General features: G+C 52.6%; 15 protein-coding genes across 21 annotated transcripts in view; 8 read left to right on the top strand and 7 right to left on the bottom strand.

Annotated features, from left to right (window-relative positions):
* PPTG_04824 (hypothetical protein) overlaps positions 1–576 on the top strand; it is a gene marked incomplete at its 5' end in the record, with an annotated part of 2,021 nt that extends 1,445 nt beyond the window's left edge. Inside the window, one exon of the mRNA XM_008897129.1 lies at positions 7–576. Coding sequence (XP_008895377.1) covers positions 7–360 — 354 coding nt within the window. The 3' untranslated portion in view covers positions 361–576. The remainder of the gene's footprint in view (positions 1–6) is intronic.
* Positions 577–789: 213 nt separating this feature from the next.
* Positions 790–2,488, top strand: PPTG_04823 (hypothetical protein). Of its 5 annotated transcripts, XM_008897127.1 has the most exons (6): positions 790–942; positions 1,003–1,365; positions 1,436–1,583; positions 1,643–2,018; positions 2,086–2,129; positions 2,205–2,488. In XM_008897127.1, the coding sequence occupies exons 1-6, from the start codon at positions 825–827 to the stop codon at positions 2,368–2,370; spliced, it is 1,215 nt and encodes a 404-aa protein (XP_008895375.1). In that variant the 5' UTR covers positions 790–824; the 3' UTR covers positions 2,371–2,488. The 5 variants fall into 5 exon arrangements, with proteins under 5 accessions (XP_008895375.1, XP_008895374.1, XP_008895372.1 ...); XM_008897126.1 differs by having other exon boundaries at positions 2,086–2,488; XM_008897124.1 differs by having other exon boundaries at positions 790–1,365.
* PPTG_04822 (ribose 5-phosphate isomerase A) lies at positions 2,153–3,400 on the bottom strand. Its single transcript, XM_008897123.1, has 2 exons — positions 3,308–3,400; positions 2,153–3,241 (listed from the first exon to the last, which is right to left on the bottom strand). Exons 1-2 carry the CDS (start codon positions 3,338–3,340, stop codon positions 2,549–2,551), a joined length of 726 nt encoding a protein of 241 aa, XP_008895371.1. The 5' UTR covers positions 3,341–3,400; the 3' UTR covers positions 2,153–2,548.
* A 152-nt stretch (positions 3,401–3,552) lies between these two features.
* PPTG_04821 (hypothetical protein) lies at positions 3,553–4,331 on the top strand (the record flags this gene model as incomplete). Its single annotated transcript, XM_008897122.1, has 2 exons — positions 3,553–4,077; positions 4,173–4,331. The coding sequence occupies 2 exons, from the start codon at positions 3,553–3,555 to the stop codon at positions 4,329–4,331; spliced, it is 684 nt and encodes a 227-aa protein (XP_008895370.1).
* A 101-nt stretch (positions 4,332–4,432) lies between these two features.
* Positions 4,433–5,842, top strand: PPTG_04820 (hypothetical protein; the record flags this gene model as incomplete). Its single annotated transcript, XM_008897121.1, has 1 exon — positions 4,433–5,842. The coding sequence occupies one exon, from the start codon at positions 4,433–4,435 to the stop codon at positions 5,840–5,842; it is 1,410 nt and encodes a 469-aa protein (XP_008895369.1).
* On the bottom strand, positions 5,575–7,250 carry PPTG_04819 (hypothetical protein). The gene has a single exon (XM_008897120.1). It carries the CDS (start codon positions 7,234–7,236, stop codon positions 5,875–5,877), a length of 1,362 nt encoding a protein of 453 aa, XP_008895368.1. The 5' UTR covers positions 7,237–7,250; the 3' UTR covers positions 5,575–5,874.
* A 35-nt stretch (positions 7,251–7,285) lies between these two features.
* Positions 7,286–8,679, top strand: PPTG_04818. Of its 2 annotated transcripts, XM_008897119.1 has the most exons (2): positions 7,286–7,580; positions 7,677–8,679. In XM_008897119.1, exons 1-2 carry the CDS (start codon positions 7,529–7,531, stop codon positions 8,513–8,515), a joined length of 891 nt encoding a protein of 296 aa, XP_008895367.1. In that variant the 5' UTR covers positions 7,286–7,528; the 3' UTR covers positions 8,516–8,679. The 2 variants fall into 2 exon arrangements, with proteins under 2 accessions (XP_008895367.1, XP_008895366.1); XM_008897118.1 differs by having other exon boundaries at positions 7,286–8,669.
* On the bottom strand, positions 8,652–11,366 carry PPTG_04817 (hypothetical protein). The gene has a single exon (XM_008897117.1). The coding sequence runs from the start codon at positions 11,111–11,113 to the stop codon at positions 8,708–8,710; it is 2,406 nt and encodes an 801-aa protein (XP_008895365.1). The 5' UTR covers positions 11,114–11,366; the 3' UTR covers positions 8,652–8,707.
* An 80-nt stretch (positions 11,367–11,446) lies between these two features.
* On the top strand, positions 11,447–14,511 carry PPTG_04816 (hypothetical protein). The gene has a single exon (XM_008897116.1). The coding sequence runs from the start codon at positions 11,517–11,519 to the stop codon at positions 14,385–14,387; it is 2,871 nt and encodes a 956-aa protein (XP_008895364.1). The 5' UTR covers positions 11,447–11,516; the 3' UTR covers positions 14,388–14,511.
* On the bottom strand, positions 14,361–16,502 carry PPTG_04815 (hypothetical protein). The gene has a single exon (XM_008897115.1). It carries the CDS (start codon positions 16,293–16,295, stop codon positions 14,493–14,495), a length of 1,803 nt encoding a protein of 600 aa, XP_008895363.1. The 5' UTR covers positions 16,296–16,502; the 3' UTR covers positions 14,361–14,492.
* Positions 16,503–18,049: 1,547 nt separating this feature from the next.
* Positions 18,050–20,869, bottom strand: PPTG_04814. Of its 2 annotated transcripts, XM_008897113.1 has the most exons (4): positions 19,246–20,869; positions 19,121–19,172; positions 18,649–18,990; positions 18,050–18,574 (listed from the first exon to the last, which is right to left on the bottom strand). In XM_008897113.1, exons 1-4 carry the CDS (start codon positions 19,731–19,733, stop codon positions 18,344–18,346), a joined length of 1,113 nt encoding a protein of 370 aa, XP_008895361.1. In that variant the 5' UTR covers positions 19,734–20,869; the 3' UTR covers positions 18,050–18,343. The 2 variants fall into 2 exon arrangements, with proteins under 2 accessions (XP_008895361.1, XP_008895362.1); XM_008897114.1 differs by having other exon boundaries at positions 18,050–18,990.
* Positions 18,734–20,782, top strand: PPTG_04813 (hypothetical protein). Its single transcript, XM_008897112.1, has 2 exons — positions 18,734–20,278; positions 20,339–20,782. The coding sequence occupies exons 1-2, from the start codon at positions 19,841–19,843 to the stop codon at positions 20,747–20,749; spliced, it is 849 nt and encodes a 282-aa protein (XP_008895360.1). The 5' UTR covers positions 18,734–19,840; the 3' UTR covers positions 20,750–20,782.
* PPTG_04812 (hypothetical protein) lies at positions 20,783–22,615 on the top strand. Its single transcript, XM_008897111.1, has one exon. It carries the CDS (start codon positions 20,834–20,836, stop codon positions 21,572–21,574), a length of 741 nt encoding a protein of 246 aa, XP_008895359.1. The 5' UTR covers positions 20,783–20,833; the 3' UTR covers positions 21,575–22,615.
* PPTG_04811 (TKL protein kinase) lies at positions 21,572–23,327 on the bottom strand. Its single transcript, XM_008897110.1, has 2 exons — positions 23,051–23,327; positions 21,572–22,978 (listed from the first exon to the last, which is right to left on the bottom strand). The coding sequence occupies exons 1-2, from the start codon at positions 23,186–23,188 to the stop codon at positions 21,857–21,859; spliced, it is 1,260 nt and encodes a 419-aa protein (XP_008895358.1). The 5' UTR covers positions 23,189–23,327; the 3' UTR covers positions 21,572–21,856.
* Positions 23,328–24,358: 1,031 nt separating this feature from the next.
* On the bottom strand, positions 24,359–26,190 carry PPTG_04810 (hypothetical protein; the record flags this gene model as incomplete). Its single annotated transcript, XM_008897109.1, has 1 exon — positions 24,359–26,190. The coding sequence occupies one exon, from the start codon at positions 26,188–26,190 to the stop codon at positions 24,649–24,651; it is 1,542 nt and encodes a 513-aa protein (XP_008895357.1). The 3' UTR covers positions 24,359–24,648.
* Positions 26,191–26,205: the final 15 nt, after the last annotated feature.

Below are 26,205 nucleotides of genomic sequence, written 5' to 3'. Positions count from 1 at the left end.
CAAAAGGTGACGGATGATATCGTGGTTGTTCACCGTATTGCATCGGTGGCGTCGGATCTGTCCGACCGTGAATTTATCTCTGTAGCATTCCGATTGCGTGATGGTGATGACTACTATATCGGACTAAAATCCATCACGGTTCAGACTGAGGCTGCTGAGAACTGCATCCGAGGCGAGGAATGCCAGGGGTGGATGTTTATTGGTGGGGAAAATGAGACGTCTCAATGGAAGGCTCACTTTTTGGGCTACTATGACGTCAAGGGCGAGAAGGACGACAAGGTGCTGAACCAGCTAGCTAATGAGGCGATGTTTGGTATGCTCCGATGGGAGAGCGAGGCCATGCACCCGCTCAGCGTATAGGCCACGTATCAGCCTGCTTCGCAGGACTTCGCTTCGGCAATACATCGACACGGCATCAAAACCGCTGCGTCAGACGTAATATCTGTATGCATGTCTAAAAGTATGCTCACTGGAAGCCGCTTCAGTCGAGCAGATACATATTCTAGTAACAGAAACAGATTGCATCGCGGCAACAAGCTTTTCTCTCAATATACCCACGTCAAAGTATCAAGCGAGTTACAAAAGGTGGTCTTTTAACATGACTACAAAATAGCAATCGAGTTGTGTACTTCAAAGCGATCGCGCTGTAAGTATGCGCCGTACTGAAGTACATGTAGTGGTGTAGCTATGTCCATCAGATGGCTACATTACTAACAGCACGTGATTTCCACCACTCATTGGCTAATTGATCATGTTTTTCACCAATCAATCGCGAGTCTAGGCATAATTCCCACCCATTTTTGAACTGTCGGCGTAGGGAGGAGATGTCGACGCACTCGGCCGCTTCGGGCGGCTCTGGGGCCAGGAAGATGACGCCATGCTCGTTCTTCGCGGCGGGCAAGTGCCGCAACGGGAATGATTGCAAATTCTTCCACGCAACACGTGAGGACTTGGCACTTAGTCCGCTGCCTTGCAAGTTTTTCTTGCGTGGCACATGCACAGCTGGACGTGAGTGCAAATTCTCGCACACGGCGGAGGCGCAAGCGGCTGCCACGCGCGTGAGTGCTAGTACGGGCGAGAAGACAATGAAGCCGGGATCCTACGGCGTTCCGTGCAAGTTTTTCAAGTATGGCGACTGCTCCAATGGAGATAAATGCCCATACTTGCACAATAAGAAGATGGAGGAAGGAGAACACAAGGATACGGCAAAGGTCGTGACCGAGGGAACTTCTACGCCGGATAAACAGCCAGATGAGGAGGAGAAGGTGGCCAGTCCTGTGGCTGATGCTTCGAGCGAAGAGCTGGATGACCAGGAGAAAGAGGAAGACGTGACGGAGCTCAAGGACTTCATCTCTAAGGAGGAAGGTCTGTTGCTGTATTTTCGTGCTGGAGAGTTTGGTGATATTACATACTTATTTTTGCTTTACCATTTCAGAACTATATTATTACGGAGCTCCGGGAGAGTTTGAAGATGCGGCTGCTGAGTCTGCACCCCCGATGCCAACGCAGTCGTACGTGGAGGTGACCAAGAAGAACGTGAAGGACAGACCGCTGTCATTTGATGAAGAGCGCCCGGCACCACCGTACGTTTGTAGCATTAGACACAACATGCTAAATGTACTGACCAGCTTCTTGTTGTCAGTAAAATTTGCACGTTCTTCCTGCAAGGTCTGTGCAGATATGGAGACACGTGCTTCTACTCGCACTCACTACCTGAGCGTGTTGAAAGCGAGGAGGAAATGCTTGCGATGGGTGAAGAGATCCGTCTTTCGCAAGATCTGGAATGTGGCATTTGCTACGAGATTATTCTAAAGAAGGGCGAGCGGTTTGGCCTGCTTTCTGGATGCAATCACTCCTTCTGCCTCACATGCTTGCGCAACTGGCGAAGTAGTGAGGACCAGCCGAAGCAGACTGTGCGTCAATGTCCTGTGTGTCGAGTGGAGACGAAATTTATCATCCCATCAAGCCGAATGGTTACCAGACCCGAGCGCAAGAAAGTCCTCATCGACGTGTACCGGGTACGTGAATCAGTTGAGCTTGCGTGGCGTGTGGCTTAAATATTTAACTTGCCTTATGTGTGACCAGAAAAATCTGTCTGGCATTCCGTGCCGCCACTTCGACGAAGGAAGGTACGTCCATCATTGATCCCAACTTTTTTGATACACACGATAAATTAACTTCGCTTTGTGTTAAATTACTTCCAGAGGTACATGTCCATTCGGCACTAGCTGCTTCTACGCTCACCGTTACCCGGACGGCACATTGGCATCACGCCAAGTGCGAACCGCAGTCGACTCCGATGGCCAGTACGATGTCCTTCGTCAAATTCGCCTGGAGAACTTCTTGAAGCACAGTGAGAGCAACGAATAGCTGTCTGAAGACTGCTCTCCATTTATATTGATGCATGTTTAGAGTTTTGCATTGGTTCCACTTGCATGATGCAAGAAACGAATACATCGAAGCAAGAGAAAAGCTTGCTAACAGTCAAGGTTTACTGCATTATCTTTCCTTGCTGTAAGTGCAATGACCGCCCGACTCATGCTTATGCTTAGGCAGATTTGTGTGCTGCTACCCGTGTCGTGAACGAGCCGTCCGTCTGTCCAAAGAAGGCCTTTTCAGCCATTCCACAGAAGAGACCGACCTCCACGACACCAGGCAGCAGCTTCAAGCGATCACACAGCGTCTTCGGGTCGCTGATGACGCCAAAGTTGACGTCCACCACGAAGTTACCGTTGTCCGTGACCACCGGTCCAGCTTTGCTTTTGGCCATGCGCAGCACGGACTTGCCGCCGAAGTCCTGCTCCATCTTGTTCATGAGCGGCACGTAGGCCATGGGAATGACCTCAACGGGAACGCCCAGCGTCCACTGCTCACCGAGTTGCTTGGATTCCTTGCGGTAGTCAGCAATCACCACGAACTTCTTGGCTGCGAAGGCCACGATCTTCTCCTGGAGCTGGCAGCCGCCTCCGCCCTTAATGCAGTTGAGCTGCAGATCCACCTCGTCGGCTCCGTCAATGGTCACGTCGATCACGGGATTCTCGTCCAGACTAGAGAGCGTGAGCTTATGTTGGGCGATTAGCTGCTTGGCCTGGAAGGATGTGGGGATGCACTTGATGTCGGTGAGTTTCTTCTCCTTCACCAGCTCACCGAGACGCTCGGCGGCGTACACGACTGTAGAGCCACTGCCAACGCCCACGACGAAGCCGCTCTTAACGTACTCGTCCACGGCCTGACGCGCAGCCTACAGAAAGATACAGCAATAAATTAGCGCGTGGCTGCAGTCACGCAGCGAGTCTGTAGTTCGTACGGTGCGCTTGGACTGCTCAATAGGGCTAGACATGTTGGCTATTGGTATCTGCGACCTCTGCGAAGAAATCTCGAATGTGGTGGATGGCCGTACGCTATGTACACTCGTGTGGCTGTGGCACATCAACAACGGCAGTTTGATGACGCTGCTGACGTACGTAGACTATTTCGTAGTGATTTATGCTAAAATGTAATGTTTTAGAATTCGATTAAAAACTTCACTTGAGTCGCTGCTTGGAGTTCACAATGTTCGGCCTTCGCCTCGTTCGCAGGCGCGCCGTTAACGGCGTCACCGCTGCATTTCACTCGAAGCCTCCACCCACTAGCGCTGAGAATGCGGCAGTGCTGCAGGACCTGGAGACGGCGCTGAAGACGGACCCAGAGGCCGTGCAGAGGCTGAGCACGTTACTGTCGCCGTCAACGACTCGGAACTTGTCTCGGGCGCTGAAATCTGTACGGAAGAGCCCGCCAGCGGTTGAGGCTGCGACTGCTGCTGCAGTTGTGACACCTCCGACGACGCAGGAGCTCAAGATGGTAGCACTGCAGGTGGGATTGCCGTTTATCGGCTTTGGCTTCGTGGACAATTTCATCATGATCATCGCCGGTGACTACATCGACCTCACGTTGGGCGTGTCGCTCGGCATCTCGTCCATGGCAGCGGCCGGTATCGGCAACACCATCTCAGATATTGCGGGACTTGGACTTGGCAATGTGGTCGAAGATTTCTGCGCACGACTCGGACTTCCTATTCCAGCACTGACCAACGAGCAGGTGCGTTTTCTCTTTATCGCCTACATTGGTACAGTATGCTGTGTGTAGATGTACTGACGCTAATGTCCTTGTTGTTACTTGTCAATTAATCATAGATGCTGTTGAAGAGCACGCGACTGGCAAAGGTCGCTGGCAGCTCCATCGGCGTGACTATCGGTTGTCTACTAGGCATGGTCCCGCTGCTATTCCTCGAGACGAGACCAAAGGACGACAACCCCGCCCCATCAAAGACAGCGGTCACCAACAATGAGTAGACTTACATGTAGATAGACCTAGCAATCGATGAGCTAATCGTTCACACGTCGGACCATAAGGTCACTCTGTTCACCCGCATGAATGACATCGTACTGCCCAAATGCCGTCACCAGCCATCGCTTCCAGCGTGGCACGCGCAGTGCTGCAGTGGTTCGAGAGCAATTCGCAATGCCAGAAAAAAGTTCCTCCTTTGGAGTGGACGGTACTCGCCGGTATCGTATTACGCTCTCCCTCCTCAGACGCAGAGTCTAGTGACACATTCCGCGTACTGGCAGCGGCTACGGGCAACAAATGCCTCGGTCGACGCGACCTGAACGCCGACGGGCTCGTGGTCAACGATTGCCACGCTGAAGTGTTGGCCAGACGCGCATTCCTCCGCTATTTGTACGCCGAAGCGCTGTTCTGGCAGAACAACGGGTTGGAATCAAGCGATCAGTCGATCTTCGAGCGACACTCGACGTCGCACCGACTCGTGCTTAAGCCCCAACACTCGCTGCATCTCTTTATCAGTGAAGCACCTTGTGGTGATGCTGCCATCTACGAACTGCGCCAAGATGTTGTTAATGAATTGGTGCAGCAACGAGAAGCCAAGACTGGACAGGCGGACCAGAGAGAGCGGAGTGAGTTACGTTTGACAGGAGCCAAAGCACACAACAAGCGATCAAGAGATGTTGATGCTCGAAAGGACCAAGACACGCCACCAGATAAGAAATTCGCGCAAGCGGTTGGCATTGCACGTGTTAAGTCTGGACGATCCGATTTACCACCAGAGAAGCAGACGCTGTCTATGAGCTGCTCTGACAAACTGGCCAAGTGGAATGCACTAGGACTACAGGGTTCTCTATTGCTGCAGTGGTTTGAGCCTATCTTTTTGAGTTCAATCACCGTGAGTGAAGATGACAAAGCGATGTCAGTAGTGAAGCAAGAGCAGGCACTCCAACGAGCTCTGTGTACACGACTACGAGACCGCAATGCACTGATAGACGGAGCACGAATGTCCTGTGAGACTTGTGTTGTCTCCGAAATTCCACAATTCAGTCGTCGACGAACTTCTGACCGAGCTCCATCAAGTCTAGCGCTGAACTGGACCACTCGGGAATCCTATTGGACTCGCGCACAAGATGCTTCAACCAATGCCAAGTTTGTAGCCAAGTTTTTCAACAACTTTGAGTTCGAATTCTTGGTGGCAGCTACAGGTTTCAAACAGGGCGCTAAGAAGGCTTCAAAGATGGATCAAGTTGCCATGGAGAGAGTGGCTTCACGTCTGGCAAAGAGGAACATGCTGCGTGCATTTCACCTTCTCAGCCAAGCCTCACTGTCAGATAACACAAGTGATCTTGAGTATCTTCAACTCAAGCGAGCAGTTCCTGTACGCGCATCATGCACAACACCCTCTACATCTTCGGCATCGACAGCTGTTGTCGCCTACAACAATCAGCGAGAACAGTTCTTTGAGGCTTTCAGTGATTGGATTGGGGTTCCTGCCACGTTCAAGCAGTTCAAGCTCTAAGATACAATAGCTCACTTCTCTATGGTGCAGTCTCATTTGTTCGTTTGGCACTTTTTGCGGTCCTTCTCGAGGCGCTCCTCATAAATAATGGATCCAATATTCCCCGTAGATTTCAAGATATCGAAAGCCATAGCGAACGTGTCCACACAGTCACCAATGCGGAAGACGCCGCCAAAATCCATGTGACCGCCGTTTCCTAGTGGAAGCGGTAGTTGCGTGTCCTCGTGCAGAAAATTGGGCTGCTTTCTGTTGCCAAATAGCTCAAAGAACGCCAGCAATAGGGACGATACCGGTTTGTTCTTGTGTGTTGAGCTGTTGCGTTGGAAAATATACGCCACCATCATGTACAGCCGAAAGCTGCCGAGCCCGCCGGTGAAAGGTTTATCCAAGTCAAACTGGTACAAGAACTCCTTCAGGAACATGATCATTGTCGTAAACGGTACTCCCAAAGTGTCTTGCAGCCTTTGTACAAGAGAAGTCGAGCGTCCGAGATCACTCGCCTCAAATAACTCACGGTTGACACCGATGTCAATCGACAGCTTCGTCTTCGTGTCCAGCACCATAAGAATGGGAATTTTGGCCTTGTGTAAGCACTTAATCTGGAAATGAGGTCTTTGGGACTTCAACAACAACTGCAATGCTCGCAGAACGCGAAGTTTACGTCTGCGAAGTGCTGGATTCCAGTGTGAAGCAGGGGTGGGCTGCACACGACGAGTGATGTCTGCATTGTCCTCCGAGACAACCGTTCCCACTGGGAGCGCCAGGTTCAACGAGAACGAGAATTCCTCCTCTTCCACCTGTACAGGATCAGGCACCTCAGCACCAATATCTCGAGTTTCCTGCTCTTCAGTGAGTTCCTCTTCATCCACAACCACGCAAGGCATCTGCAGCGACGGCAGCGTAATATTCCCCACTGTAATATCCAAATCACTTCGAAAAGTATCCAGCCCCGTGCTGGATGATCCGTAGAGCTTCACCGTCGCGTCCTGGAACGCTGACGAGATAAGGCTCCGCAGGTCCTCGAACACTTTTGTGCGCAGCTGCCTTTCCTGAGGGGACAGCGCCACTTTAGCTGCAAATGCCTTCATTTCCTTATCCATCGGCGTCTCCTTGTATGAAATTGTAGCCGCATTGCTGTTGTCTCCATGCGTTTTACCTCTTCGCCACCGCTTCTCGCGCTTCTTCGTGACCTTTTTAGGGTTTACAAACGTTGCTCTCTCGCCACGAACCTGCTTCTTTCGACGCGGAGGGGCACTACGGACATCCCTTGCCTTCTCCCAATTGGTCGTGGAGCCTGTCGCCTTAATTTTCGACGCATGCAGCGGCTTGGCCGTCGCCGAGCGCTTCCGGTGACGCATGGCCACCGATTTACTACGACCTATAAGCCGACGCATAATCTAGGATAACCTATAAATCCATCTAAGTACGATATTTGAAGTAACGGTTTGAGCACATCCAAAGTGATGCAGGGGAATATGGAGCGGATGGGGCCGCCAAAGTTCCAGGCCATGAGCGCCTTTGCAGAGTCCCCTTCTCTGTGTCGGCGAGGCAAAAGTCTCCGATTTGCGGCAATTTCCTTTCCGCCACTTGGTCAAGAGAGGGCAACACACACAAGTACAAGCGGACGGAAGAGCTGAACAGGGCGCGCTCAGGACGCACAACCACGTTGGGAGACTTTGCAGCATTATGAAGCAGCTTCTTGCGCTGCTGGTGGCCAGCTGCGCGTTTGCCGCGCAAGGTACAGCAGATCCAGAATCTCTGTTACTGTATGTAAGGACGAGGAGCTCAATATTTGACGAATTCAATTTGTTGCGGTGTTGTATGTTTGCTACAGCGATGGAGACGCTGGAAATGAGCGAGGATGTGACCTTCGACAGCGTAGTGCTCAATGGAGAGAGCCGCAAATTGGCAGGAGCAGCGGTAGACACGACAACGTTCCCCGATAACTACACGCCTGGGCAGGTCATGGCGGCGGAGGATGAAGAACGCGCAGTCGGAGTGTGGCCTACTTCGAAGGGAATGGTGCCGCTCACAAGACCCCGGACGGTGGGTCCTTCCACACCGTTTGACGGCGGTATGAAGACGTACAAACGCAGTAATGTGGCTTTTAAATCTGGCGCTAAAATGACCAGAGCGAACGCCGTGTTCGTCGTACAGGCTGGTGGAACTCTGAGTAACGTGATTATTGCTGGTGGCGGCGGTGTCTTCTGTGAGACGCACAATTGTGCTTTGGTGAACGTGTGGTTCAAGGACTCGGTACAGAGTGCACTGCACGTCAACTCGGGCACAGGAATCACGACCATCACTGGCGGAGGAGCCAGAAATGTGGCACGTCGAGTCATCTTCGGCCAAGCCTCAGGTACTGTGGTTGTCAGTGGCGGGTTCTACATGGTAAATTCAGGCCGATTGTTCGAGTCTTGCGGCACCTGTGGCCCGGTGAAGCGTGGCGTTATCGTGGACGGTGTCGTGAGTGTGAACCCGACTGCGGAGCTCATTCGAATGAACTCGAACTACAATGACCGAGGCACCATTTCCAAGGCCACCATTACCACGTCGATGGCCAACTACCCTGTATGCACGCGCTTCATTGGCGGCGCTACCCCCAGGAAGGTCGGAAACGGAGCAGCTCCCCCCGTCTGCGCGTACTCCAAGGCTGGAGTGACGGTCAAATAGGTTGGCGCCTTTGACGAGAGTATTCGGTGATCGAAATGCTGCCTCAGCATTTATTGCGTTTTCGATGTTGCAGAGAGCGATTGCGAGCTTTCTTGTCAGCTAGAATAGCGTGTAGTAAAATGGAAAGACAAGCTATTATCTCTGTTCAGGAAGGTTAAAAGGTGTTGTTCGCTCCTCATGATGTTTCTATTCTCAAATTTCAAACGCGATCGAGAAGAGCGACGACTTGAATGTATCAGTGTCGCACTTGGATTGCAGGTTGTTCACACAGCGCTTAACTCGCTCTGCCCATACAGGTCTCAAGACGTGTGCGTCGTGCAGCATCTTGACTACCGTTTGCTGGCGAATGTCCTCGACATCTCTCGCCACGAGCTTCTGCAGAGCTTCAACAAGCGCCATGTGCTGGAAAACATCAGTATCACTCCCGTCCAAAGCAGCTATGGCAACCTTGATGATACTGGCGCTGAGCTCACAAGTATTGACACTTGCAAAGCCCAGAACTACGTAGTTTTTCATTTGGTCATACAGCATTCTCACGTTGAGTTGCTGCTCTGTATGTAGTAATTGCTCAAAGCACTTCAACATGACCATGAGAACATCAGGATCAGCGGATTTACTATTCTTGTGCTCGTAAAAAACTTGTTTAGCGATTGCAATCGAGTCCCAATGAGTTACCAACGGCAGAAGTTGGTACATTGCACCAGAAGCACCTCGAATAGGCAACTGGTTCTCGATTCCAGTAGATGACTTCGTGCCTTCATCCTCGTCTTCAAAAGCTGCTTCGCTGATGGTTTTAGTGTCCAGCATTGCGTGGCATACAGCTGCTGGAAGACTCAGCAACACGTCGACGTATAGCGGAACAAGCTCCTGGTAATGCTCGAGATTCCTCGAGAGACAAGATAATCCAACTCGTCTCAAGTTGAGACTGGCTTCAGGATGGAATTCACGCTCGATGATGGTCAAACACAATTCGATCTGCTCAGTAAAATCTCGTGTTGGCTCCTCTGATACTCTAGTGTCACCGTTCTCTTCTTCTTCATTCCGTTGAGTTGGTACAACGCGGAGAAAAGCTGATGCAACGACGACAAGTTGGGCCTTCACTTCCCACCACGCATGTCGAGACGAGAGTTGAGTCAAGCGTGGCAGCAGATCTACTACTAGATTCACGTCGTAGTTGAGGAATGGGATCAACATGGACAAACAGGCCGCTCGTAGTTTCTCACACGGAGTTTCCAGTCCGATACAGCAGTAATAATGGTATAGATCGACAATGGTTTCATCTAGTTCACTTTCCATACCAATCAGAACAGCAAGCATATGAATGAACAGTGGAATGTCATCTGCCAAAGCCTCGCGCAACTGTTTGATCGCTTGGATATGAGCCAGCACTAAATTAGGCAAGAACGCGTACAGTATACGAAGCAGTGGAGCTCGCTTGTTGAAAAATCGACTGAGAATTGTCGTGAACTTTGGTAGTAAGAACTCGGGCATAAAGAGTGAAGCGGCTGTACCATCCCGACGAACGCACTGTTGTCCAAATACAACGAAGAGATTTACTGTGGTCTGAAACAGGATATGCCCTTCGTCGTACTCAGCAAGCAACGGATACATGAGACCGACGAACTTCCAGAATTCTCGTGGGAAATCCAAGAAAGCCAACGCAAGTACTTCAACTTCTTCTTCAATACCGTGAAGAACCTCCGTACACTCGTGCTCTCCAAAAACGTTTCCTTCGTACGCGCTATCCAGGAAGCTCTCAAATTTATCCTTACCTCCACGTGGTTGTAGTGTAAGTCCCATACTCGAAAGTTTACGTGCTATTGTTTCATTCAGCAGATCCAAAGGCCGACGTTTCTGAATAAGTTCCGGACTGCTGCCACTCACACCGCGTGCGTCGAAGGAGGCGACCCCGCGAGTCTCTCCAAGAAGACCACTGGAGCCTGAGTGACCCAGGGATTCATTCTTCTTGGCTTCTCGTGTTGCGCGTAGTTTCTCGAGTCCCTTTTGATTGATCGTTTTGATCTGCACCTCACGTACAATCTGCTGCGTCATTAGCACCGGATTGCTGTCGTCGTTTCGAACAGGTTTAGTAGATCCACGCAACACCGTGGCTTTGCTGGCACTCCGGATCGCTGGATAGCGATCGGGTGTGTCTGTCATCAAGCGTTCAAGATGCTGCGTCTCCTCGTGTTGTGAGTGAATGTCACGCACTTTACGATTGATCTGCGTCTGGTCTTGCATCTCGGCGATCTCAGGCTCGCGCATCTTGTCTCGAATAAATGCCGAGTTGGTGGGTTTGGCGTACGGAGGGATCTCCTCCACTGTATCCAAGCTCTTGGCGATGCTCATTGGCGCTGCTACGTTCCCTGATGTCGGAGGTTGAGCCACGGCAGTTGGCTGGACAGTACGCTTAGTCAGGCATTGATAGAGTTTCGTAAGGAATGAGACTGCAGCTCCGTTCTGGCAGTGGACGATAGCGTCGATGTCACTTTTGTTGGTCAGAGGCTCCAGGTCCACAAAGCGGCCGAAGATCTTGATCAATTGGTCCCAATTGTCCTTCCTGACCTTCATTCCAATGCCGTTATCGTACGAGTGCATGCTGATGTCTTTGTCATAGTAGCGTGATAGAATCTCCGCCACCAGGAACCCATTGGCAAAATCTCTGTCATTGACAGTTCGTGTTATAGCTCGAGTGGTAAAACAAGTATAAATCTCAGGCCTCGACGCACCGCTTCACGTTCTTGATGGAGTAGGCCAAGTCCAAGCTCTGTATCCAGCGCAGCAGCTCGCGGTTTAGCTTGTTGGTCTTGGCGTCGTCCGCCATGTTGACTGTGTCTCTTCAAGATAACGTCTCTTTCACAGTAGCCATTTAGAAATACGTTTAGAAATTTCATTCCAACCTCTTCCTCATCATATTTAGTGTTCGAAACACGAATTATCCACTAGCCACCGCTTTCGTCCATCATTGGCCAACGTAGCTCTTCGCCTAGCCACCACAAGTATGCGCGTGCTGCGTCCGACTCGGCTGGCCCTGCGGCGTCTACGCGCTCAGACCGATCGCCAGCAGCGTCTGCAGCTTCTCGTTCGCGCCTTCAGCGACGCTACAGACCCTGCGAAGCGTCCTCTGGGTGGCTCCATAGCTCCGTCCACCTCAGCCGCGTCTACACCACATGTCAATGGCTTCCACAATGGCAGCAGTGAGCACACGCAGTCCGAGACGCTGCAATTTCTTGCGTCATACCATGAAGATGAGCAACATCAGCAGCAGGACGTGGAGTTCACGGCGCAACGCATTGGCTTTCCCATCAGCGAGGCAGAGTACAAGGAGCGCAGCGAATACCAGGAAGACGACAGCATCCGTGAGGAATCCAGAGCTGAAGCGACAGCCAAAGCCGAGCGAATCATGGCTGTATTGCGTCATTCAATGTCGGAGCTGGAGATTGGCAAGGTTATCCACCGTATTGCCCAGTACGCGACGCTCCCGCGCGTCACTGGCCTCTCAAGGAAGCAGTTCTTGCGCTCTTTGGAGACACGATTTGGAGAGAATAACAAGAAGGAGTTCGGCTACATGCTCGCCTTCCTACAGGGCAGAGACGACGTCATTGACCAGCTCGAAATTGACTCTCGAATGGGCGGCGAGGCAATCGAGGAGAACACGGACGTTAGCAACGAGACAGAAGCTACTACAGAGGACTTTGTGGTGCCCCAGATCATGGGATTGCACCCAGATTTGGTAGCTGACCCAAAATTTGTGAGCATCGTGTTCTGCTACTGTCGATTGGCGTGTCTAAACTCGCTCAAGCTCATGCAGCGCCCCGCCGCAGGGTTTAACCGTGGCTCCAAGTCCAGTTTATGGCAGGTTAAGGCTGATTTCCGCAAGGTGCTGGACATGGAGGGATATGCGCATTACGCTGACATGCTGGGATTGGACAAACAGTCTCCGAAGGACGAGCACGAGGATATCGACGCTGTCGACGCTGAGTGGGAGGAATTCAACCTGGAAAACGATCGTATTGACTTCCGTATGCTACTGTCACAGACTCAAGGTATTGTGGACTTTATGAAGACCGAGCTGTCGAATGAAACGATCTCCAAGATGCTCGTGGCGATGCTGGCGTCGGTCAAGACTTCCAAGCTGCACCGTAAGATCTTCCAGGAAATGGTGTGCAATATCCAGACGGCGTTCCCAGATATGTACCACGAACAGCTTCTATCGGAGCTTGTGCCGTTTCTATCGGGTGATAACGCCACGTACGAGGACTTTGACTCGGAAGTAGCGACGACTGCGCTGCAACACCATCAGATGCGAAACGAGGCTATTATTCGAGCTTTACTGGAGACACGTATGCGTGTGGGTCACATTCTGATCAACGATATCGACGAAGTGGAGCCGACTCAATCGATTTCCAAGAAATTGACTCCAGAACAGCATGAGAAGGTCATTACGACGGCGTGGAACATCGTGTCGGTGCTGGACGACCGCAAGTATCACATGTTCTTCACTCGCTTCCTCAAGTACAAGCTGGCATGGCGACCGAACCGCACCACGTTCGGAGAGACGTTCCTGTTGGATGTGCGTAAGACGCTCGGTCCTCGTGATGCAGAGGCCATCATGCCCATGTTCGAGGAAGTGTATCAACAATTGTCAGTGGAGACACTTACGATCTGCCGCGTCAAGTTGCGTCACTCCAGGAAGCTGTTGCGTGGTCGAGGTGTATTGGAGCCGTTGAATGACGCTGGGCGCGAGCGTCTGGAGACCGCGTGGCAGTCTTCACACTGCGCGTTCTACCGTAATCTACCGCACGGTGTGACCAAGAAACACTTAGAGAACGCGCTGGCTCATGTGGGAGGCGTCAAGCGCTTCTTCCTGTTTTCTAATCCCATTAATGGCCCACCCGAGTCGCCAGATGAAGAAATGGATGATGAAGAGGATGACGAAGAAGATGAACAAGAAGAAGACGAAGAAGAAGTAGAGGATGACGAGAAGCCCAAGAAGAAGAAGAAAAAAGCCAAAAGGACCAAATCGGACGACGCTCTGCCTAAGGGCAGGGAACTCAAGGACATGAAGATGTCCAAGTACAAGCAAAAGATTATTGCGAGCGACAAGAAGACTCCGTACCAAGCTGTGGTGGAGTTTGACTCGGAAAGCGCCTGTCGTAAGGCGACGATGCGCGCGTTGCAGATCTTTGGCGTGATGATGGCCGGCTGGAAAGAGTATCGTCCGGTCTTCTCGTCTTCAGTGGACAAGCACTCGGGCGTCACCCTTATGAACGTCCCGTACGGTGCGACAGTCGGAGAATTGGTGCATCAGGTGAATGGAATCCTCACTAAGGCTGGTCTGAACATGAATGTGTCTGGCTTGGTGCCTCGTGGCGTAATGGTCACTAACGGGCGCTTGGATCTGCGCTTCCCGTCGTTCGTGGAGGCTGCACAAGTGATTGAGTTGCTGAATGACCATGTGAGCAAGATGAAGTGTCGTCGGGATCGTTCAAAGAGAGAGGCGGTGCTGTTTAGCGAATACGAGAAGCTCAAGAAGACTTTGAAGAAGAACGAAGAGAAGGAGAGGAAAAAAGAGGAAGAGGAGCAGTTAGCACGTGAGGAAGAAGAAGTTCAAGATGAAGAAGATCCCTTGTGCTTTGGCGTGGATGAAGACGACGACGATGAAGACAATGATGAAGAGGAAGAAGAAAGCGACAAGAAGAAAAAGAACGTCATGGAAGTGTCAGAAACCCTCGAGGAATACTTCGCCGAGTGGCTCGAGGCAGAGGAGAATATGACCGACGAGCAACGTGCTCTCAGCGAGGTGCCTCGTCCATTCGACGTCACGTGGACGCCACTGCCCAAGCCCAGGAACAAACACATGTACCTTTAACCTGCCAAAACCCATAGACACCACAGTGATAGCAGGCCTTAAGCACATTTTGTGAATAGATACTTAGACACATCTTATCGCCAAGAAATGCATTTAAATATTGGCTCAGAAGAGCAGCAGATCCTTGATCATGCGGTCGGATACAGTGGCTGACTCAGCCTCGGCGCCCGAGCGCACACTAGCGTCGAAGGCGTGCGCGAATCGCTTGTCCTGGGCCATCATACGCTCCAAGAGCGAGTTGGACTCGGCGTAGCGTCGGATCAAGTGTTCGCAGAAGCTGTCGTACGTCTTGTTTTCCTTGTAAATGAGTCTCCCAGTGGCGTAGCTGGCGGTGCGATAGGCCTCTACAAAAGTTCCTTCGACGCCGTCCTGGACCTGTGGCCGGAAGACAACCCACCGCTTAAAGAGCCAAGGTAACGTGGTCTCATCCTGGAAATCGCGCTCCTCCAAGACGCTCTGTTGACAAATAATAGCCCGCTGTTCCTCCGGCATGAATCTTCGACACACGATGCTGTTGTAGCTGACATTGGGGACTCCGTGGACATTCAATGACCATTTTCCCGTGGTCTTGGAGTACACGTGAGCCACGTCTTGATCCAGCGGAGTAACCACAACGTAGTGCTTCTTACCGTGCTTGATGGAGATCTTCTGAGCCACATTCGTCTCCCAGCAGAAGTCGAACATGTCCCTGACATTACACGGGAAGAATTTCTGGTTGTGGATCGTGTAATTCTTCTCTGTAATAGCGAGACGCAGTTGCCAGCCGTCCATTTCGATCGGAAGACACGAGATCACTTCCGGTGCGAAGCTGCTGCTCTCCAAGCTGATGTTTACACGTACGAAGGACGCGATATTGAGCAGTTCCTTCTTACGCTCGTCACTTAACGAGTAGCCTGTGGCCGGGTCGATCGTGTGGACGCTGCTAGCATCGTCAGTCTCAATGTGGTTGACAGGATCGTTACTATGTGTGCCGTCTGTGTCTTCTCCACTGTGATCTTCCGTCCTGAACGGCAAGAGATCCGAGCTGAAGGACACGAGCGGAGCCGTGGGCGTCGCTGCCGGACTTGGGCGCGCTCCAGAGCTCATCTCCTCCACTTTCCTCATACTGTCGTCTACGAAGTGAGAGAGACGAGCTGCGCGTTGTTGTTGCGATAATTGGCCTTGTAAGTAGTTGACCTGGTCCTTTAGAGCTGCCTGGAGCTCCACGACGTGCGTGCGAAGGAACTGGAGCTCCAATTTCTGCTTCTTACGGCAACGTCGAGACGCCGCGTTGATCTTAAGTTGCCGTTCACGTGATACTTTAGTCTTCTTAGTGGCCGTCGTGGCATTACTGTCTTCTTGTTCTTTCTTCACTCCAGTAGCTGGCGGTGTATTCCGTCGACCGATGTTGACGGTATTGCCTCCTGTGTGCACCACCGGATTCTGAGGTTTCGAGCGCATAGCCAACATGGACGTGGCTACAGCCGTCGTGGGAGACGTCTTGTCATTAGTTGAGGGCGTCGCCATCCTGTCGTAGCTGCGCTTAACGCCGCTTTGTCTCGTGGTCGACGGAGTGCCAGCACCAGACGGAGGGAGGCCGTTGCTCACTGCTGAGGGCGGGAAGCCCAGAGGAGCTTGCGTCGTAGGCGTCGAGTAGTATAGATCTAGGTATGAACCCGTGGGGGCGTCAGGAGCGGAGCCGGAAGAGCCCAAATAAGCGCCGAAGATATCATCGTCCATATCGGCGGCTGTGAGCAGCGTCGTGTCACTGATGGACGTGAGTGCGAGCGTCGAGTTGGAGCTGCTGGAGCCTGTCGGTGACGCGCCGGAGACCGAGGCCAGCTCCTGCTTGAAGGTCAACACCTCGTCCTCGGTGTAGAGCGAGGAAGGTGACGAACTGATGAGGTCCAAGTCTGCACTGTACTGCATAAGGTGGCGAGGTGAGTGGGTCGCCTGAGAGTGCGAGAGGTAGGAGGCGAAATGGGGAATGACGGACCAGCGAGTTGTTTACCGCCGGTGGGTGGGCGTGTACGTATCCCGTCACCTTCGACTCGAAGTTCGAGGTGCAAATGCCAGCAATGACCTGCTCGCAGGGTTGCTTGCTTGACCTCGTGTCGACGGAGCCCCTCCCCGTTTAACCACCCATACTTGAAGAGACTATGCCGGTGTTAGCGGATACTTCCCTCGAGCGGCTGCGTCGATTTGACTTGGAAGTCTATGAATCGCCTTTTTATGTGTCCAGAACTGGAGAACTGATCCAGTCCAGGTTTCTAGAGACCACAAGAAAAGTTACAGGACCTCTATTCGAAGCACCAGTGGCTGGTCAGCAAACGAGGGAACTGGGATGGGCACACTTGCCCATCTCGGGCACAAAATTATAGTCCAAAATGGGTCAGACTTTTCATACGATGAGAGCCTGCACTTCGGCAATAAGATAGGGACTACGCAGTGAGCGTGAAAGCGCTATCATGTAGTAAAGCGCTACCGTGATCGATACTATCGTCTTGATGTTTTTTTGATGGTTTTGCGTAGCTAGATTTCGCGTTTAATTTATTTCGTATCTTCGGTTTGCGCACATTGTAGGAGACGTTGCTGTTGTGCTGTGTGCTGAAGCGTTCACATTGTAATTTCATTTTTTGCATTTTTTCGAAGGGGGGGGGGAGGTTGCTTCCAACATAATTTGAGTTAGTGCGGGTAAATTAAAGTTTTAGTGAACAGCATGCTGCACGAAGCAGCCATCGCGGCTATAACAAAATATGTGTTGACCCAGACATGCTAAAGTTCATCCTCAGCTTTATTATCGATGCATTTGAAATTTGGTTCGAGTTTTTGGTCTTACCTGTCTATCGCAGCGACGGCCCAGTTCAGCTTGATTGTCAAAGGCAAACTTATCAGGTTACCTCCTGCGCACTGCGCAGGACATCACCTTTCAGACTGACTCAGTCATTGAGAGCGGCAGATTCTCGCCTCTCTACTGGCCTGACGCAGGCAGCGTAGCCCGCTTTATGTCCGCTGCGCGTGCAAGTACACACCACCAGAATTACAGAGTTGTGATGAATCGTCACCGATGATCCACACAACAGGTGCTGCCAGCAAAGCTTGCCCAACAACACTGATAGCTTTGCAGTGCCAAGTCGTACGCTATGCAACCAAATCCGATACTTTGTTTGAGCAGTACATGTTTGGTGCTTTCGATAGCTTGGCGAGATCTTGTACACGTTGCCAAAGTCGATGCAATAAAAAAAAAATCGTCAAAATTAAATTAGATACAGGTAGGTACTTGCTTCTTCTCGCTGTCGGCGTTCACCAACACGTAACTGGTCTTTTTGTCCGCTCCTAGTTTCTGGAAGCGAGTCTTATCGCGCTCCACGCCAGGTCCGCGGCCGAGGGCTGGAAATGGATGTGATCGGTTTGCAATTTTTGCCTTCGCAACTCGGTTGATGGAGACTTGTATCTTCCTCGACTCGGCTGTCGTCGTCTCGACTAGGAATCCGAGTCGGGTGATGGTGGAAAAAGGTTGTAAGAGAGCCGAACGCAACAGGGAGCTTCGACATCCTGGCCTTGGGCAGCACGCCACTGTTAGTATTGGGCGGTGATGAAGTCGCAGCGGAGGAGGCGGGGACGGGCATCGGAGGAAGCCTGCGTGAACGCTGGACGAAGAGTGTCCTCGGTCGCGAATTCGATTGTGGCAGGGCACAAGACTGGCGCACAGACATCGAGTGCATGTACACACTCGAGCCAGTGGATACAGTTAAGCTAGCGTCGAGCGTTGGGCAACGGAACTTCTCGTTTTTTTTTTAGCAACAAGACGTTGAAGTTGTCATCTCGTCAGAATCTATTTAGACCACCGTATGAAAATAGAATCACATGGGTTATAATTAGACCACCGTATGAAAATAGAATCACATGGGTTATAATTGAACGGTTTCTGAAGCGGAACTTGTCTTGTACGAATGACTTGCTTTTTGTATGCAACTTCAACAACAAGTAACTGGCTGGCGCCACACATGAAAAATGTGGTCGTAGAAGGAGGCCGATCCCACCACGGGTGCTTTCGCTTGTAGCGCAGCCGGATGCAACCACCAGTCCACGCCGTACGCAAGCGAGTCATGCCGGTCGTAGCTCGTCGCCTTGTCCAGCTCGGTCTGGTCCTCCGCCAGCTCCAACACCTGGAAGCCGTTGTGCATGCAAGCAGCCAGCAGCAGCTCCTGTAAAACAGAGACGGGGGTGAGAGGTTAGCGCATCATCACCGGTAATTAGATCTCGCTTTCTGGTGCTCTACCTTGCGATGCTCAGCTGGATGCCATTTCAGACGCCAGACGCCGCCACCTGCGCCGTACACGGCCAGCGGGCGCGTCATATTACGATGGTCCCAGATCGCAATGTGTTCGTCGTAGCTACCCACAGCCACTAAACGCTCGTCATGCGGGTGAAACTGGATGCTGCATACGCCCATGGAGTACTGCCGCGTGTTCTTAAAGGTCGGCGCTGCGGAGCCGACGCGTAAATCCCATCCCTTCATGGCAGCGTCGTCTGCGCCCGAGAACAGCACATTCGGGTCGTGGCAGTTGAAGGCCGCGATCCACGCCTCAATGGGCGAGCCATACAGGTCGTGAGCACGCCACTAAAGTCAAAGCAATCAAGTAACAGTTAGGCATCGTTTCATCAAGGATGCTCTACATCAAGCGCGTCTCAAGACCCCATCGACAAACCAGGGGTTGCCGCTACTCAAGCGGAAACCGGTGCGACCATACCTTGGCTTGTTGAATGATACCGTGCGGTGCAAGATCCCAGACCGATAGTGCGCTGCCACCAAGAATCACACACAGCACAATGTTAGCGTCTTTGAAGCACAGGTTTTTTGCAATGTGATCCCTACCCGTCCGAGTGGCTCACGCAGATGGAAGGTTGGGCTCTTGAGTGGACACGGTTGTTCCAGTCCAACGACAGGCACATGGATTCAGCGTTCGTGTCGGTGGTTAGCCCCGAGTGACGCAGCGTCTGCACGTCACCTTCGCGAGCTAACTCGTATAGTTCCAGTGAGCCACCAGCCGTGGCGGCACCCAGCACTGCCTTGCCGTTCATGGCCTCCGTGTTCCACTTGATGTCGAAGATGCCGCTGGATGTTGTGATTCCCTCCAGCTTGTGCACCGAAACATTTGCGCCGTCGGTACTGGCAGCGTCGTCACAACTCAACTGGAAGTGCTGAATGGTGCCACTACGCCGGTCCTCCTTCTCGCCAATCTCCGCCGCCTTGTGGAGCTGGTAGGTAGCCACCACCATCGATGACTCGAAGCCTGCCACGGGGCATGATTCCACACAGTCCGCCGTCTCGACGGTGTCGAACGTTGCCAACGTCGCGTCCATCTTGCACCTTGCGTTGGCTATCGTAATACTTGAGTTTCGTAGCTTGGACTATTTTAGCAATTTCTAGTTTTTGGGTGTCATTCCAATCCAGTCAAAATTGGAAAAATATGAGCACCATCGACGACGCGAGCAGCTCCGATGAGGACGATTTCTTCGGTCGCATGGAGAGCGATGATCTCTTTAAGGAGACAGAAACACAGCGAGCAAAACGTCGAGAGGCTGCGCGATACGTGGAGCAGTACGCGGAGCGAGGATGGGGACTGGCAGCCAGACAGCGACGTGTTCAAGGCACTGATAAAGACATGGTGACGGAGAGCGCGCTTGAGCTCCGTGCCGACAAGAAAGTTGTCTTTCAGGAGAAACAGGGTCAGCAGGCTAAGGTCTGGGATTGCGCTTTGGTGCTGGCTAAATTCCTGGCCAACGACGCGTACTTCTCACCGAGCTTTTTCATTAACAAGCGCGTGATTGAGTTGGGCTGCGGCATCGGTGTGCCGGGTTTGGCTGCAGCTGCACTTGGTGCCAAGGAGGTTGTGCTGACCGACATGGTACGAGTCCCTGGTTAATGATGATAATTCGATCAACTGCTCACGTGCTCGTCATCGCAGCCCATGGCAGTCCCCTGGATCCAAGTTAACGTCGAGCGGAATCAGAAACTCGGCTGCATTTCCGGTAACGTCCGTGCGCAGGGATTAATGTGGGGCGAAGGCGACGAGCTAGAGTCGCATCAGTTCGATGTCATCCTGTGCTCAGACCTGGTATACGGCCATCGCGATATCTCTCAGAAGCTGGTACAGACCATTGTGCAGTTATCGCATCCTGACACGCTGATCGTTTCCGCGCACGAGGCTCGCTTTGCTGGAGACCGAGGCGACTCCTTCTTCTCACTGCTGTCCGACAAGCAGTTCCAAATCGAGCAAGTGCCCCGCGAACGCCTCGACGCAGTTTACAGTGCCGCCAACATGCACATGCATCTGATCCGGCCCCCACAGATTCGGACTCAGACCCAGACAGATTAAAATTAAAAGATGGCATTTTACTTCTAAAACCTTACGAATTAGTTCCGGCAGGTAGTGCAGACACGCAATGGCCCATTGGCCAAGATGCTGAGCTTGAGGCCTCTGCGCTGCTCGCTGGTGCCGCTACGACGACTGCTAAGCTCGTCCGCCGTGGCTGCACCTCCCTCGCAATCACTGTGGCAGGATGTGTACAATTTGGATGCGACGCACTGTCATGACCCGCTGGTGAGCGAAGACGACCTGCAGCTTATGCTGGACGTGATCACGGATGACGAGGAAAAGGTTCTGTCGGACGAGTGTGCGCGCATTCTCAAGCGCCGCCGCTTCGAGGAGAATCACTGGGACGACGTCATCATCAAGTACAAGGAGATGGAGCGCTCGCGCTGGTCCACCGAGACACAGCGTATTCTCCAGAAGGTCCGCGAGGTTGCCATTCTACCCAGAGACCTCACCTACTTCCCAGCTGTCCATGTGATTGAGTTGGCCGAGGACGGCTACATCAAGCCTCATGTGGACTCCATCAAGTTCTCAGGCCGCGTAGTAGCCGGCATCAACCTGCTATCGCCCAGTATCATGAGATTCAAGGAGGAACACGGCGACTCGGTCATCGACGCGTACCTGCAGCGTCGATCCATGTACATGATGACCGGAAGAGTCCGCTACCACTACACGCACGAGATCCTGCCTGGCGCACAGGTCTTTAGAGGAGAAGTGCCAGTGAACCGCACGCATCGCATCTCAATCATGCTGCGTGACGAGTTCCTCGAGGAGCACGTCGCCAAGTACCACACACCGTTCGCCAAGCCAGACGACGAGATGCAATGAATTACAATCAGTGTCCAATGCAATTTAATATTAGGGGGGGGTTGATTGACTAGCTACATAGTGGCGTCCTGTTCGCCGCGTCAAAAAGCGTGCAGTATCTGTAGTTTCCACCGTGCTGCGAGCTCCATACTCGTCATCACGTGCCCGCCTAATGCGGTACAGATCGACTTGCCGTGAAGCACTTTTAGTGCTGCATCTTCTTCCGATGCGTCCAGCACGTGGTGACGCGCCTCATATCGTACACACGACGGCATAGCAATCCAGCAAAACTGACGAGTCCACTCAGACGACGACACGCACGTTGCTCTTAAACTTGGACGGTCCCGTGGATCTGGAGCGAGGTTTCTCTGCAAAACGGTAGTCGGCGCGGTTGCTGTTGACAACGCGCGTCTCCTTTTTAGCGGACTGAGCAATGGCATCGGCCTTGCTAATGCTCTCGAGTGACGACACGATCTCGGCGGCACTCGGTCTCCGCGACGGGTTGTGCGACCAGCATCGAGCCATGAGCTCCGCCCACTTGATATTGCACTGACCGGGCTTCATAATTGGTCGGCAGCCCGACAGCACATACTCGCTGATCTCGGCGTTCGAGTGCATGTCTGCGTACGGCAGTTCTCCTGTTGTGAGCTCCCACATGATGAGTCCGAAGCTGAAGATGTCCACGGCCTGCGGACTCGTGCTGTCGCTCGGGAATGCTCCCTTATGGACTCGTTCCTCACCTAACTTGAGCAGTTCAGGCGCTGTCCATCGCAGCAACGCTGAGCGCTCGTCGATGCTGTCCATTCTACTCCTATCGAAGCCCACGGCCTCCGCCACACGTCGCGTGCCAAAGTCCGCGAGTTTGGCGTTCCACGAATCGTCTACCAAAATGTTGGTACTCTTGAGTTGTCCGTGGACAAGAGGTGGGTCTGCGCTGTGCAGATAGAGCAGTCCTCTGGCCGCTCCAAGCGCGAGTCGTATCCGCAAGCTCCACTTGAGGTTCACCTTCTTTTTGGCCATCGGGTCACTGGTCCCGCCTGGTGCACTGGCTGTACTTGCAGATGCTGCTCTTGAGAGCGGTTCTGAGCCTTTACGCTTGTGTCTGCTCCTACTGGAAGCCGAGGCCTTGGGGGCGTGCAGCACGTTGAATAACGAACCGCGCGTACAGTATTCGCTGACGATACAGAAGTAATCTTCCTGCAGACACGCGCCCATGAAGAGCACTGTATTAGGGTGACGTAGACTTCCCATGCGTGTGGCCTCCACTTCGAGCTCCATCTCGACATTTTCCCTGGCCGAGGGCTTGGACGGAAGAGAGATCATCTTCATCTTCTTGACGGCCACCACCGAACCACGGTACGAGCCCTTGTAGATGACACCCGACGGGCCTTCGCCGATCACGTTGAGACACACCACTTCGTCGGCCTGTTGTGTGAATTAAATGAAGCAATAAGTCGCCTAAGAAACGTTACGCGGCAATAAAGGGCCGAGACGTACCGCCAATAAAGACGTGGTGCCGAACGTGGACTGCTCCGTGGACTGCTGCACGTAGCTGTGGCTGGTCTCGTCCAGCTCGGCCTCGAGCTCGGCCGCCATGTCGCTGTCGGGCAGGCACTTGGACAGACAGAAGCCCATGGTCGACGGTGTCGCTCTCTGACGGCGGGACCGAGTTTGAGCGAGTGATGGAGCGTCTCTGCCTGGCGAACGTCGACCGCGTGATTGTATTTTTGAACCGACACCCAACGACGCGACAGCCCAAACCAACACGGAATGGCCCGGCGTTGCATGCAATAGTTTGCTCGAGTGTCAAAAGAGGGCAGTTGCGACCGGACAGTGTGTTCCGCCCAAATAGCTGTTTCGAAGGCGCCCAAAACTAAATTGTATGTGCAAGGGACGACGCGTTAGGGTTGTCTGTACGCTGACTCCCGCAATGAATGAAGAGAGGTAACAATTCTTGTTGCCATAAGAAGACGGAGAAGAAGGTGTCGACGCTGGCAGTAAGTTGCAAAAGCGAACGTCTTCGTCGAAAGTGCGACCTGCGTGACGCCCAGAGTCTTCTGTCAACGTCGAAAGTTTAGACAGTGTTATAATACGTCGCGGGATTGTTTTCAAAGCCGGACTTGATGCGAGGTGTACAGAACACGTAGCGAGTTCCGAACATGACGTTCGCGACCAAACTGCGTCAACTTGGCGCCGATCGCACGGCAAAGGAACAATCCATCGCAGCAGTTTCAATGCGGTGCGGTGGAGGATTACCAGCATTGCGTTCTGCTGTCGCCAGTCGATGACAAGTTCTAAAGCTATCTACAAATCTGATTGCGGTCAAGCTTTGGCTCCGCCATCTGAAGCCCGGGCCAGTCAGTGGTCTCCACTACAGGATATTCCACCGACCTTCTTCTATCTAAACTCTCTTTCTTCTCTTTGCTCCAGCAATGTTCAGTGGGTGGCAACCAATGACTCAGTGGCTGGCTTGGCGTGCCCAGGTCTCCTCATTTTCGAGTTTGTTTGCGTCGAGAATCGCCGTCACTTGGACAGCTCGCTGTTGTCCTGGCAAAGCGGTCCTGGCAAGACTCCTGTCCTGTTGAATCGATAGTGATGATGGGATGCTTGCTTGTCACCATGGACACTTTCCATTGGACAGAGCTAGAGTCGAGCCAACAAATTACCTCGAATCTACGTCTCCAGCTGCAGCTCTCGACGGCACGATGAGCGGCTTCCAGAGTCTGAATCAGACGGGTCCTAAATTGCTAAAGCTGTACGCTGGCCTTTGAGCCAAAGACGCAAAGATACTTTCTTTCGTCGTCGTCTGCGAGGTAAAAAAGCTGGCAAAGACGCTCTTATAAGGAACTCGTTGGTTTGTCTCGGCGCGATTGCCTGATGGTGGCGTCATTGACACCACATCAGTCGTTATCAAACGAGTCCGATACGCGCCATAGTCTATGGCATAGAGCCTCTGTGGTGCGGTGTCCCTTGTCGCTCTATCATAGAGCCCGGCACGCTCAGGGGGACATCGGCGATCTGTGGTTGAATCCGATGCACCACGACACTTTAGCTCATTTGCAATCACTTACGCAATGCCTACTTCCTTCGTTACGCTATGTATCCGACTTTGCCACGACTTGCTCCTTTGCCAACTCAAAGCGCAGACGCACTGCAAACTCTGGTGCGAACTTCTTGTGTCCGTGCTTGGCATCCTTTGCAATCTTGTCAATCTCGCTCTTCTCCAGCATCAGCTCAAAATGACCATCTACTTGAGGAATGAACGCGGTGTGGAACCAAAAGTGCCCCAACGCGCTACCGGATCGTCGTCGGAGTTCCACCCTGACCTCATCCCAAACGAGCACCGGGTTGCACCGCATTTCCAGTTCTAAGACCTCTTTGCCATTGTCACCGTCAATGCAGGGGCGTAGTTGACGCTGGAAGCTGCCGATCAGGTCGTAGACCGCAGTACGGGGCCGAAGAGCTCCACACTCCACTCGAACGCGCCACTCGGCAGCACTAGCATTCGTTTTCTTATGACCAGTAACGCCGCACAGCACGACCGCAACTAACACGAGGTTGACACGAGCAGGCAGCACAGGCTCGGCGTGCGGTCGTAGCTTAGATCCAATTGTCTCTCGTGGTGACGTAGCCTCCAGTAATGCTTGAGTCTCTTGCAGCCATTGCGTATGATAGTCTGCCAATGTCATCGCTCGCTCACGAGCTTCTTCGTCCTCGTACGATCCGAGTTCTTCGAGGTCATCGGCACTTTCTGAGCGACGACAAAGTTCGCTAAAGTAGCCAACGAACCGCCGTTGGCTCCGAATTGTTACGCCTTGCAATTTCTTCGAGCGTGCAGCAGCAAAATACTCGAGTGCTCCGTGAGCGGAACGCCATATCCGGGCGTACAACATGTAGGCGCACAGCATGACACCCGTTCGGCCTTTGCCAGCTTTGCAATGCACCGCCACGATATTTTCGGGGTTTGTCGTCAACCAAACATGCACGTCGCGACAGAACGGGAGCAGCAACGACAACGGTGGTGGACAGTGGTCTTCGAAGCCATACTCGGCTACACGTCCGTGGAATTTCTCATCGGGTGCGTAGCGGCGCTCCACGCATAGGTTGTATACGCGGTATCGTCCAGGATGACGCTGTTCGAAGAAGCGAAAGACGTCGCGATAGTGGTTCCTATAGATGCCCTCGATCATCTCCGCCGGATAACCCAAAGCAACAAGACGCTGGGTGACGTACGTCAAGTCCAAGTCGAAGCCGTCGGAGGAGAACCGACGTTTTTCCTTGGACACTAAGTGCTTTAGACGATATGTGAGACCTCCAGTGTACCGTCTCGATGAGGTTGGACTCGAAGAAGGTGATGGCATTGGGGATGTTTGTTCGGCGTCAATTTTGAGTGTTGGTCGGATACTTGATGGAGAGTGAGACGCAGCTCGAATAACCGGGGAAGGAGGTGGCGCTGGGGGTGACTCAAAGGTACCCCATGCCTCTAATGGTGATGGTGGCGAGATCGAATCAACGGTAGATACAGGCGATGTTGGAGTTTGATCCAAAGGTCCAGACTTGTTGTCTTTCCCTTTGTGTAAACTCCTATCACTCTGTCCAATGTGCTTTACCCTCGTGATCGACAGCATTCGTTGCATGGTAGCGCGACTTGT

Source organism: Phytophthora parasitica (genome assembly GCF_000247585.1).
Source record: "Phytophthora parasitica INRA-310 unplaced genomic scaffold supercont2.5, whole genome shotgun sequence".
In the NCBI taxonomy this organism is placed as follows: Eukaryota; Oomycota; class Peronosporomycetes; order Peronosporales; family Peronosporaceae; genus Phytophthora; species Phytophthora nicotianae.
Note: the sequence above shows the minus strand (reverse complement) of the source record. Positions and strands in the feature narration are given on the sequence as shown.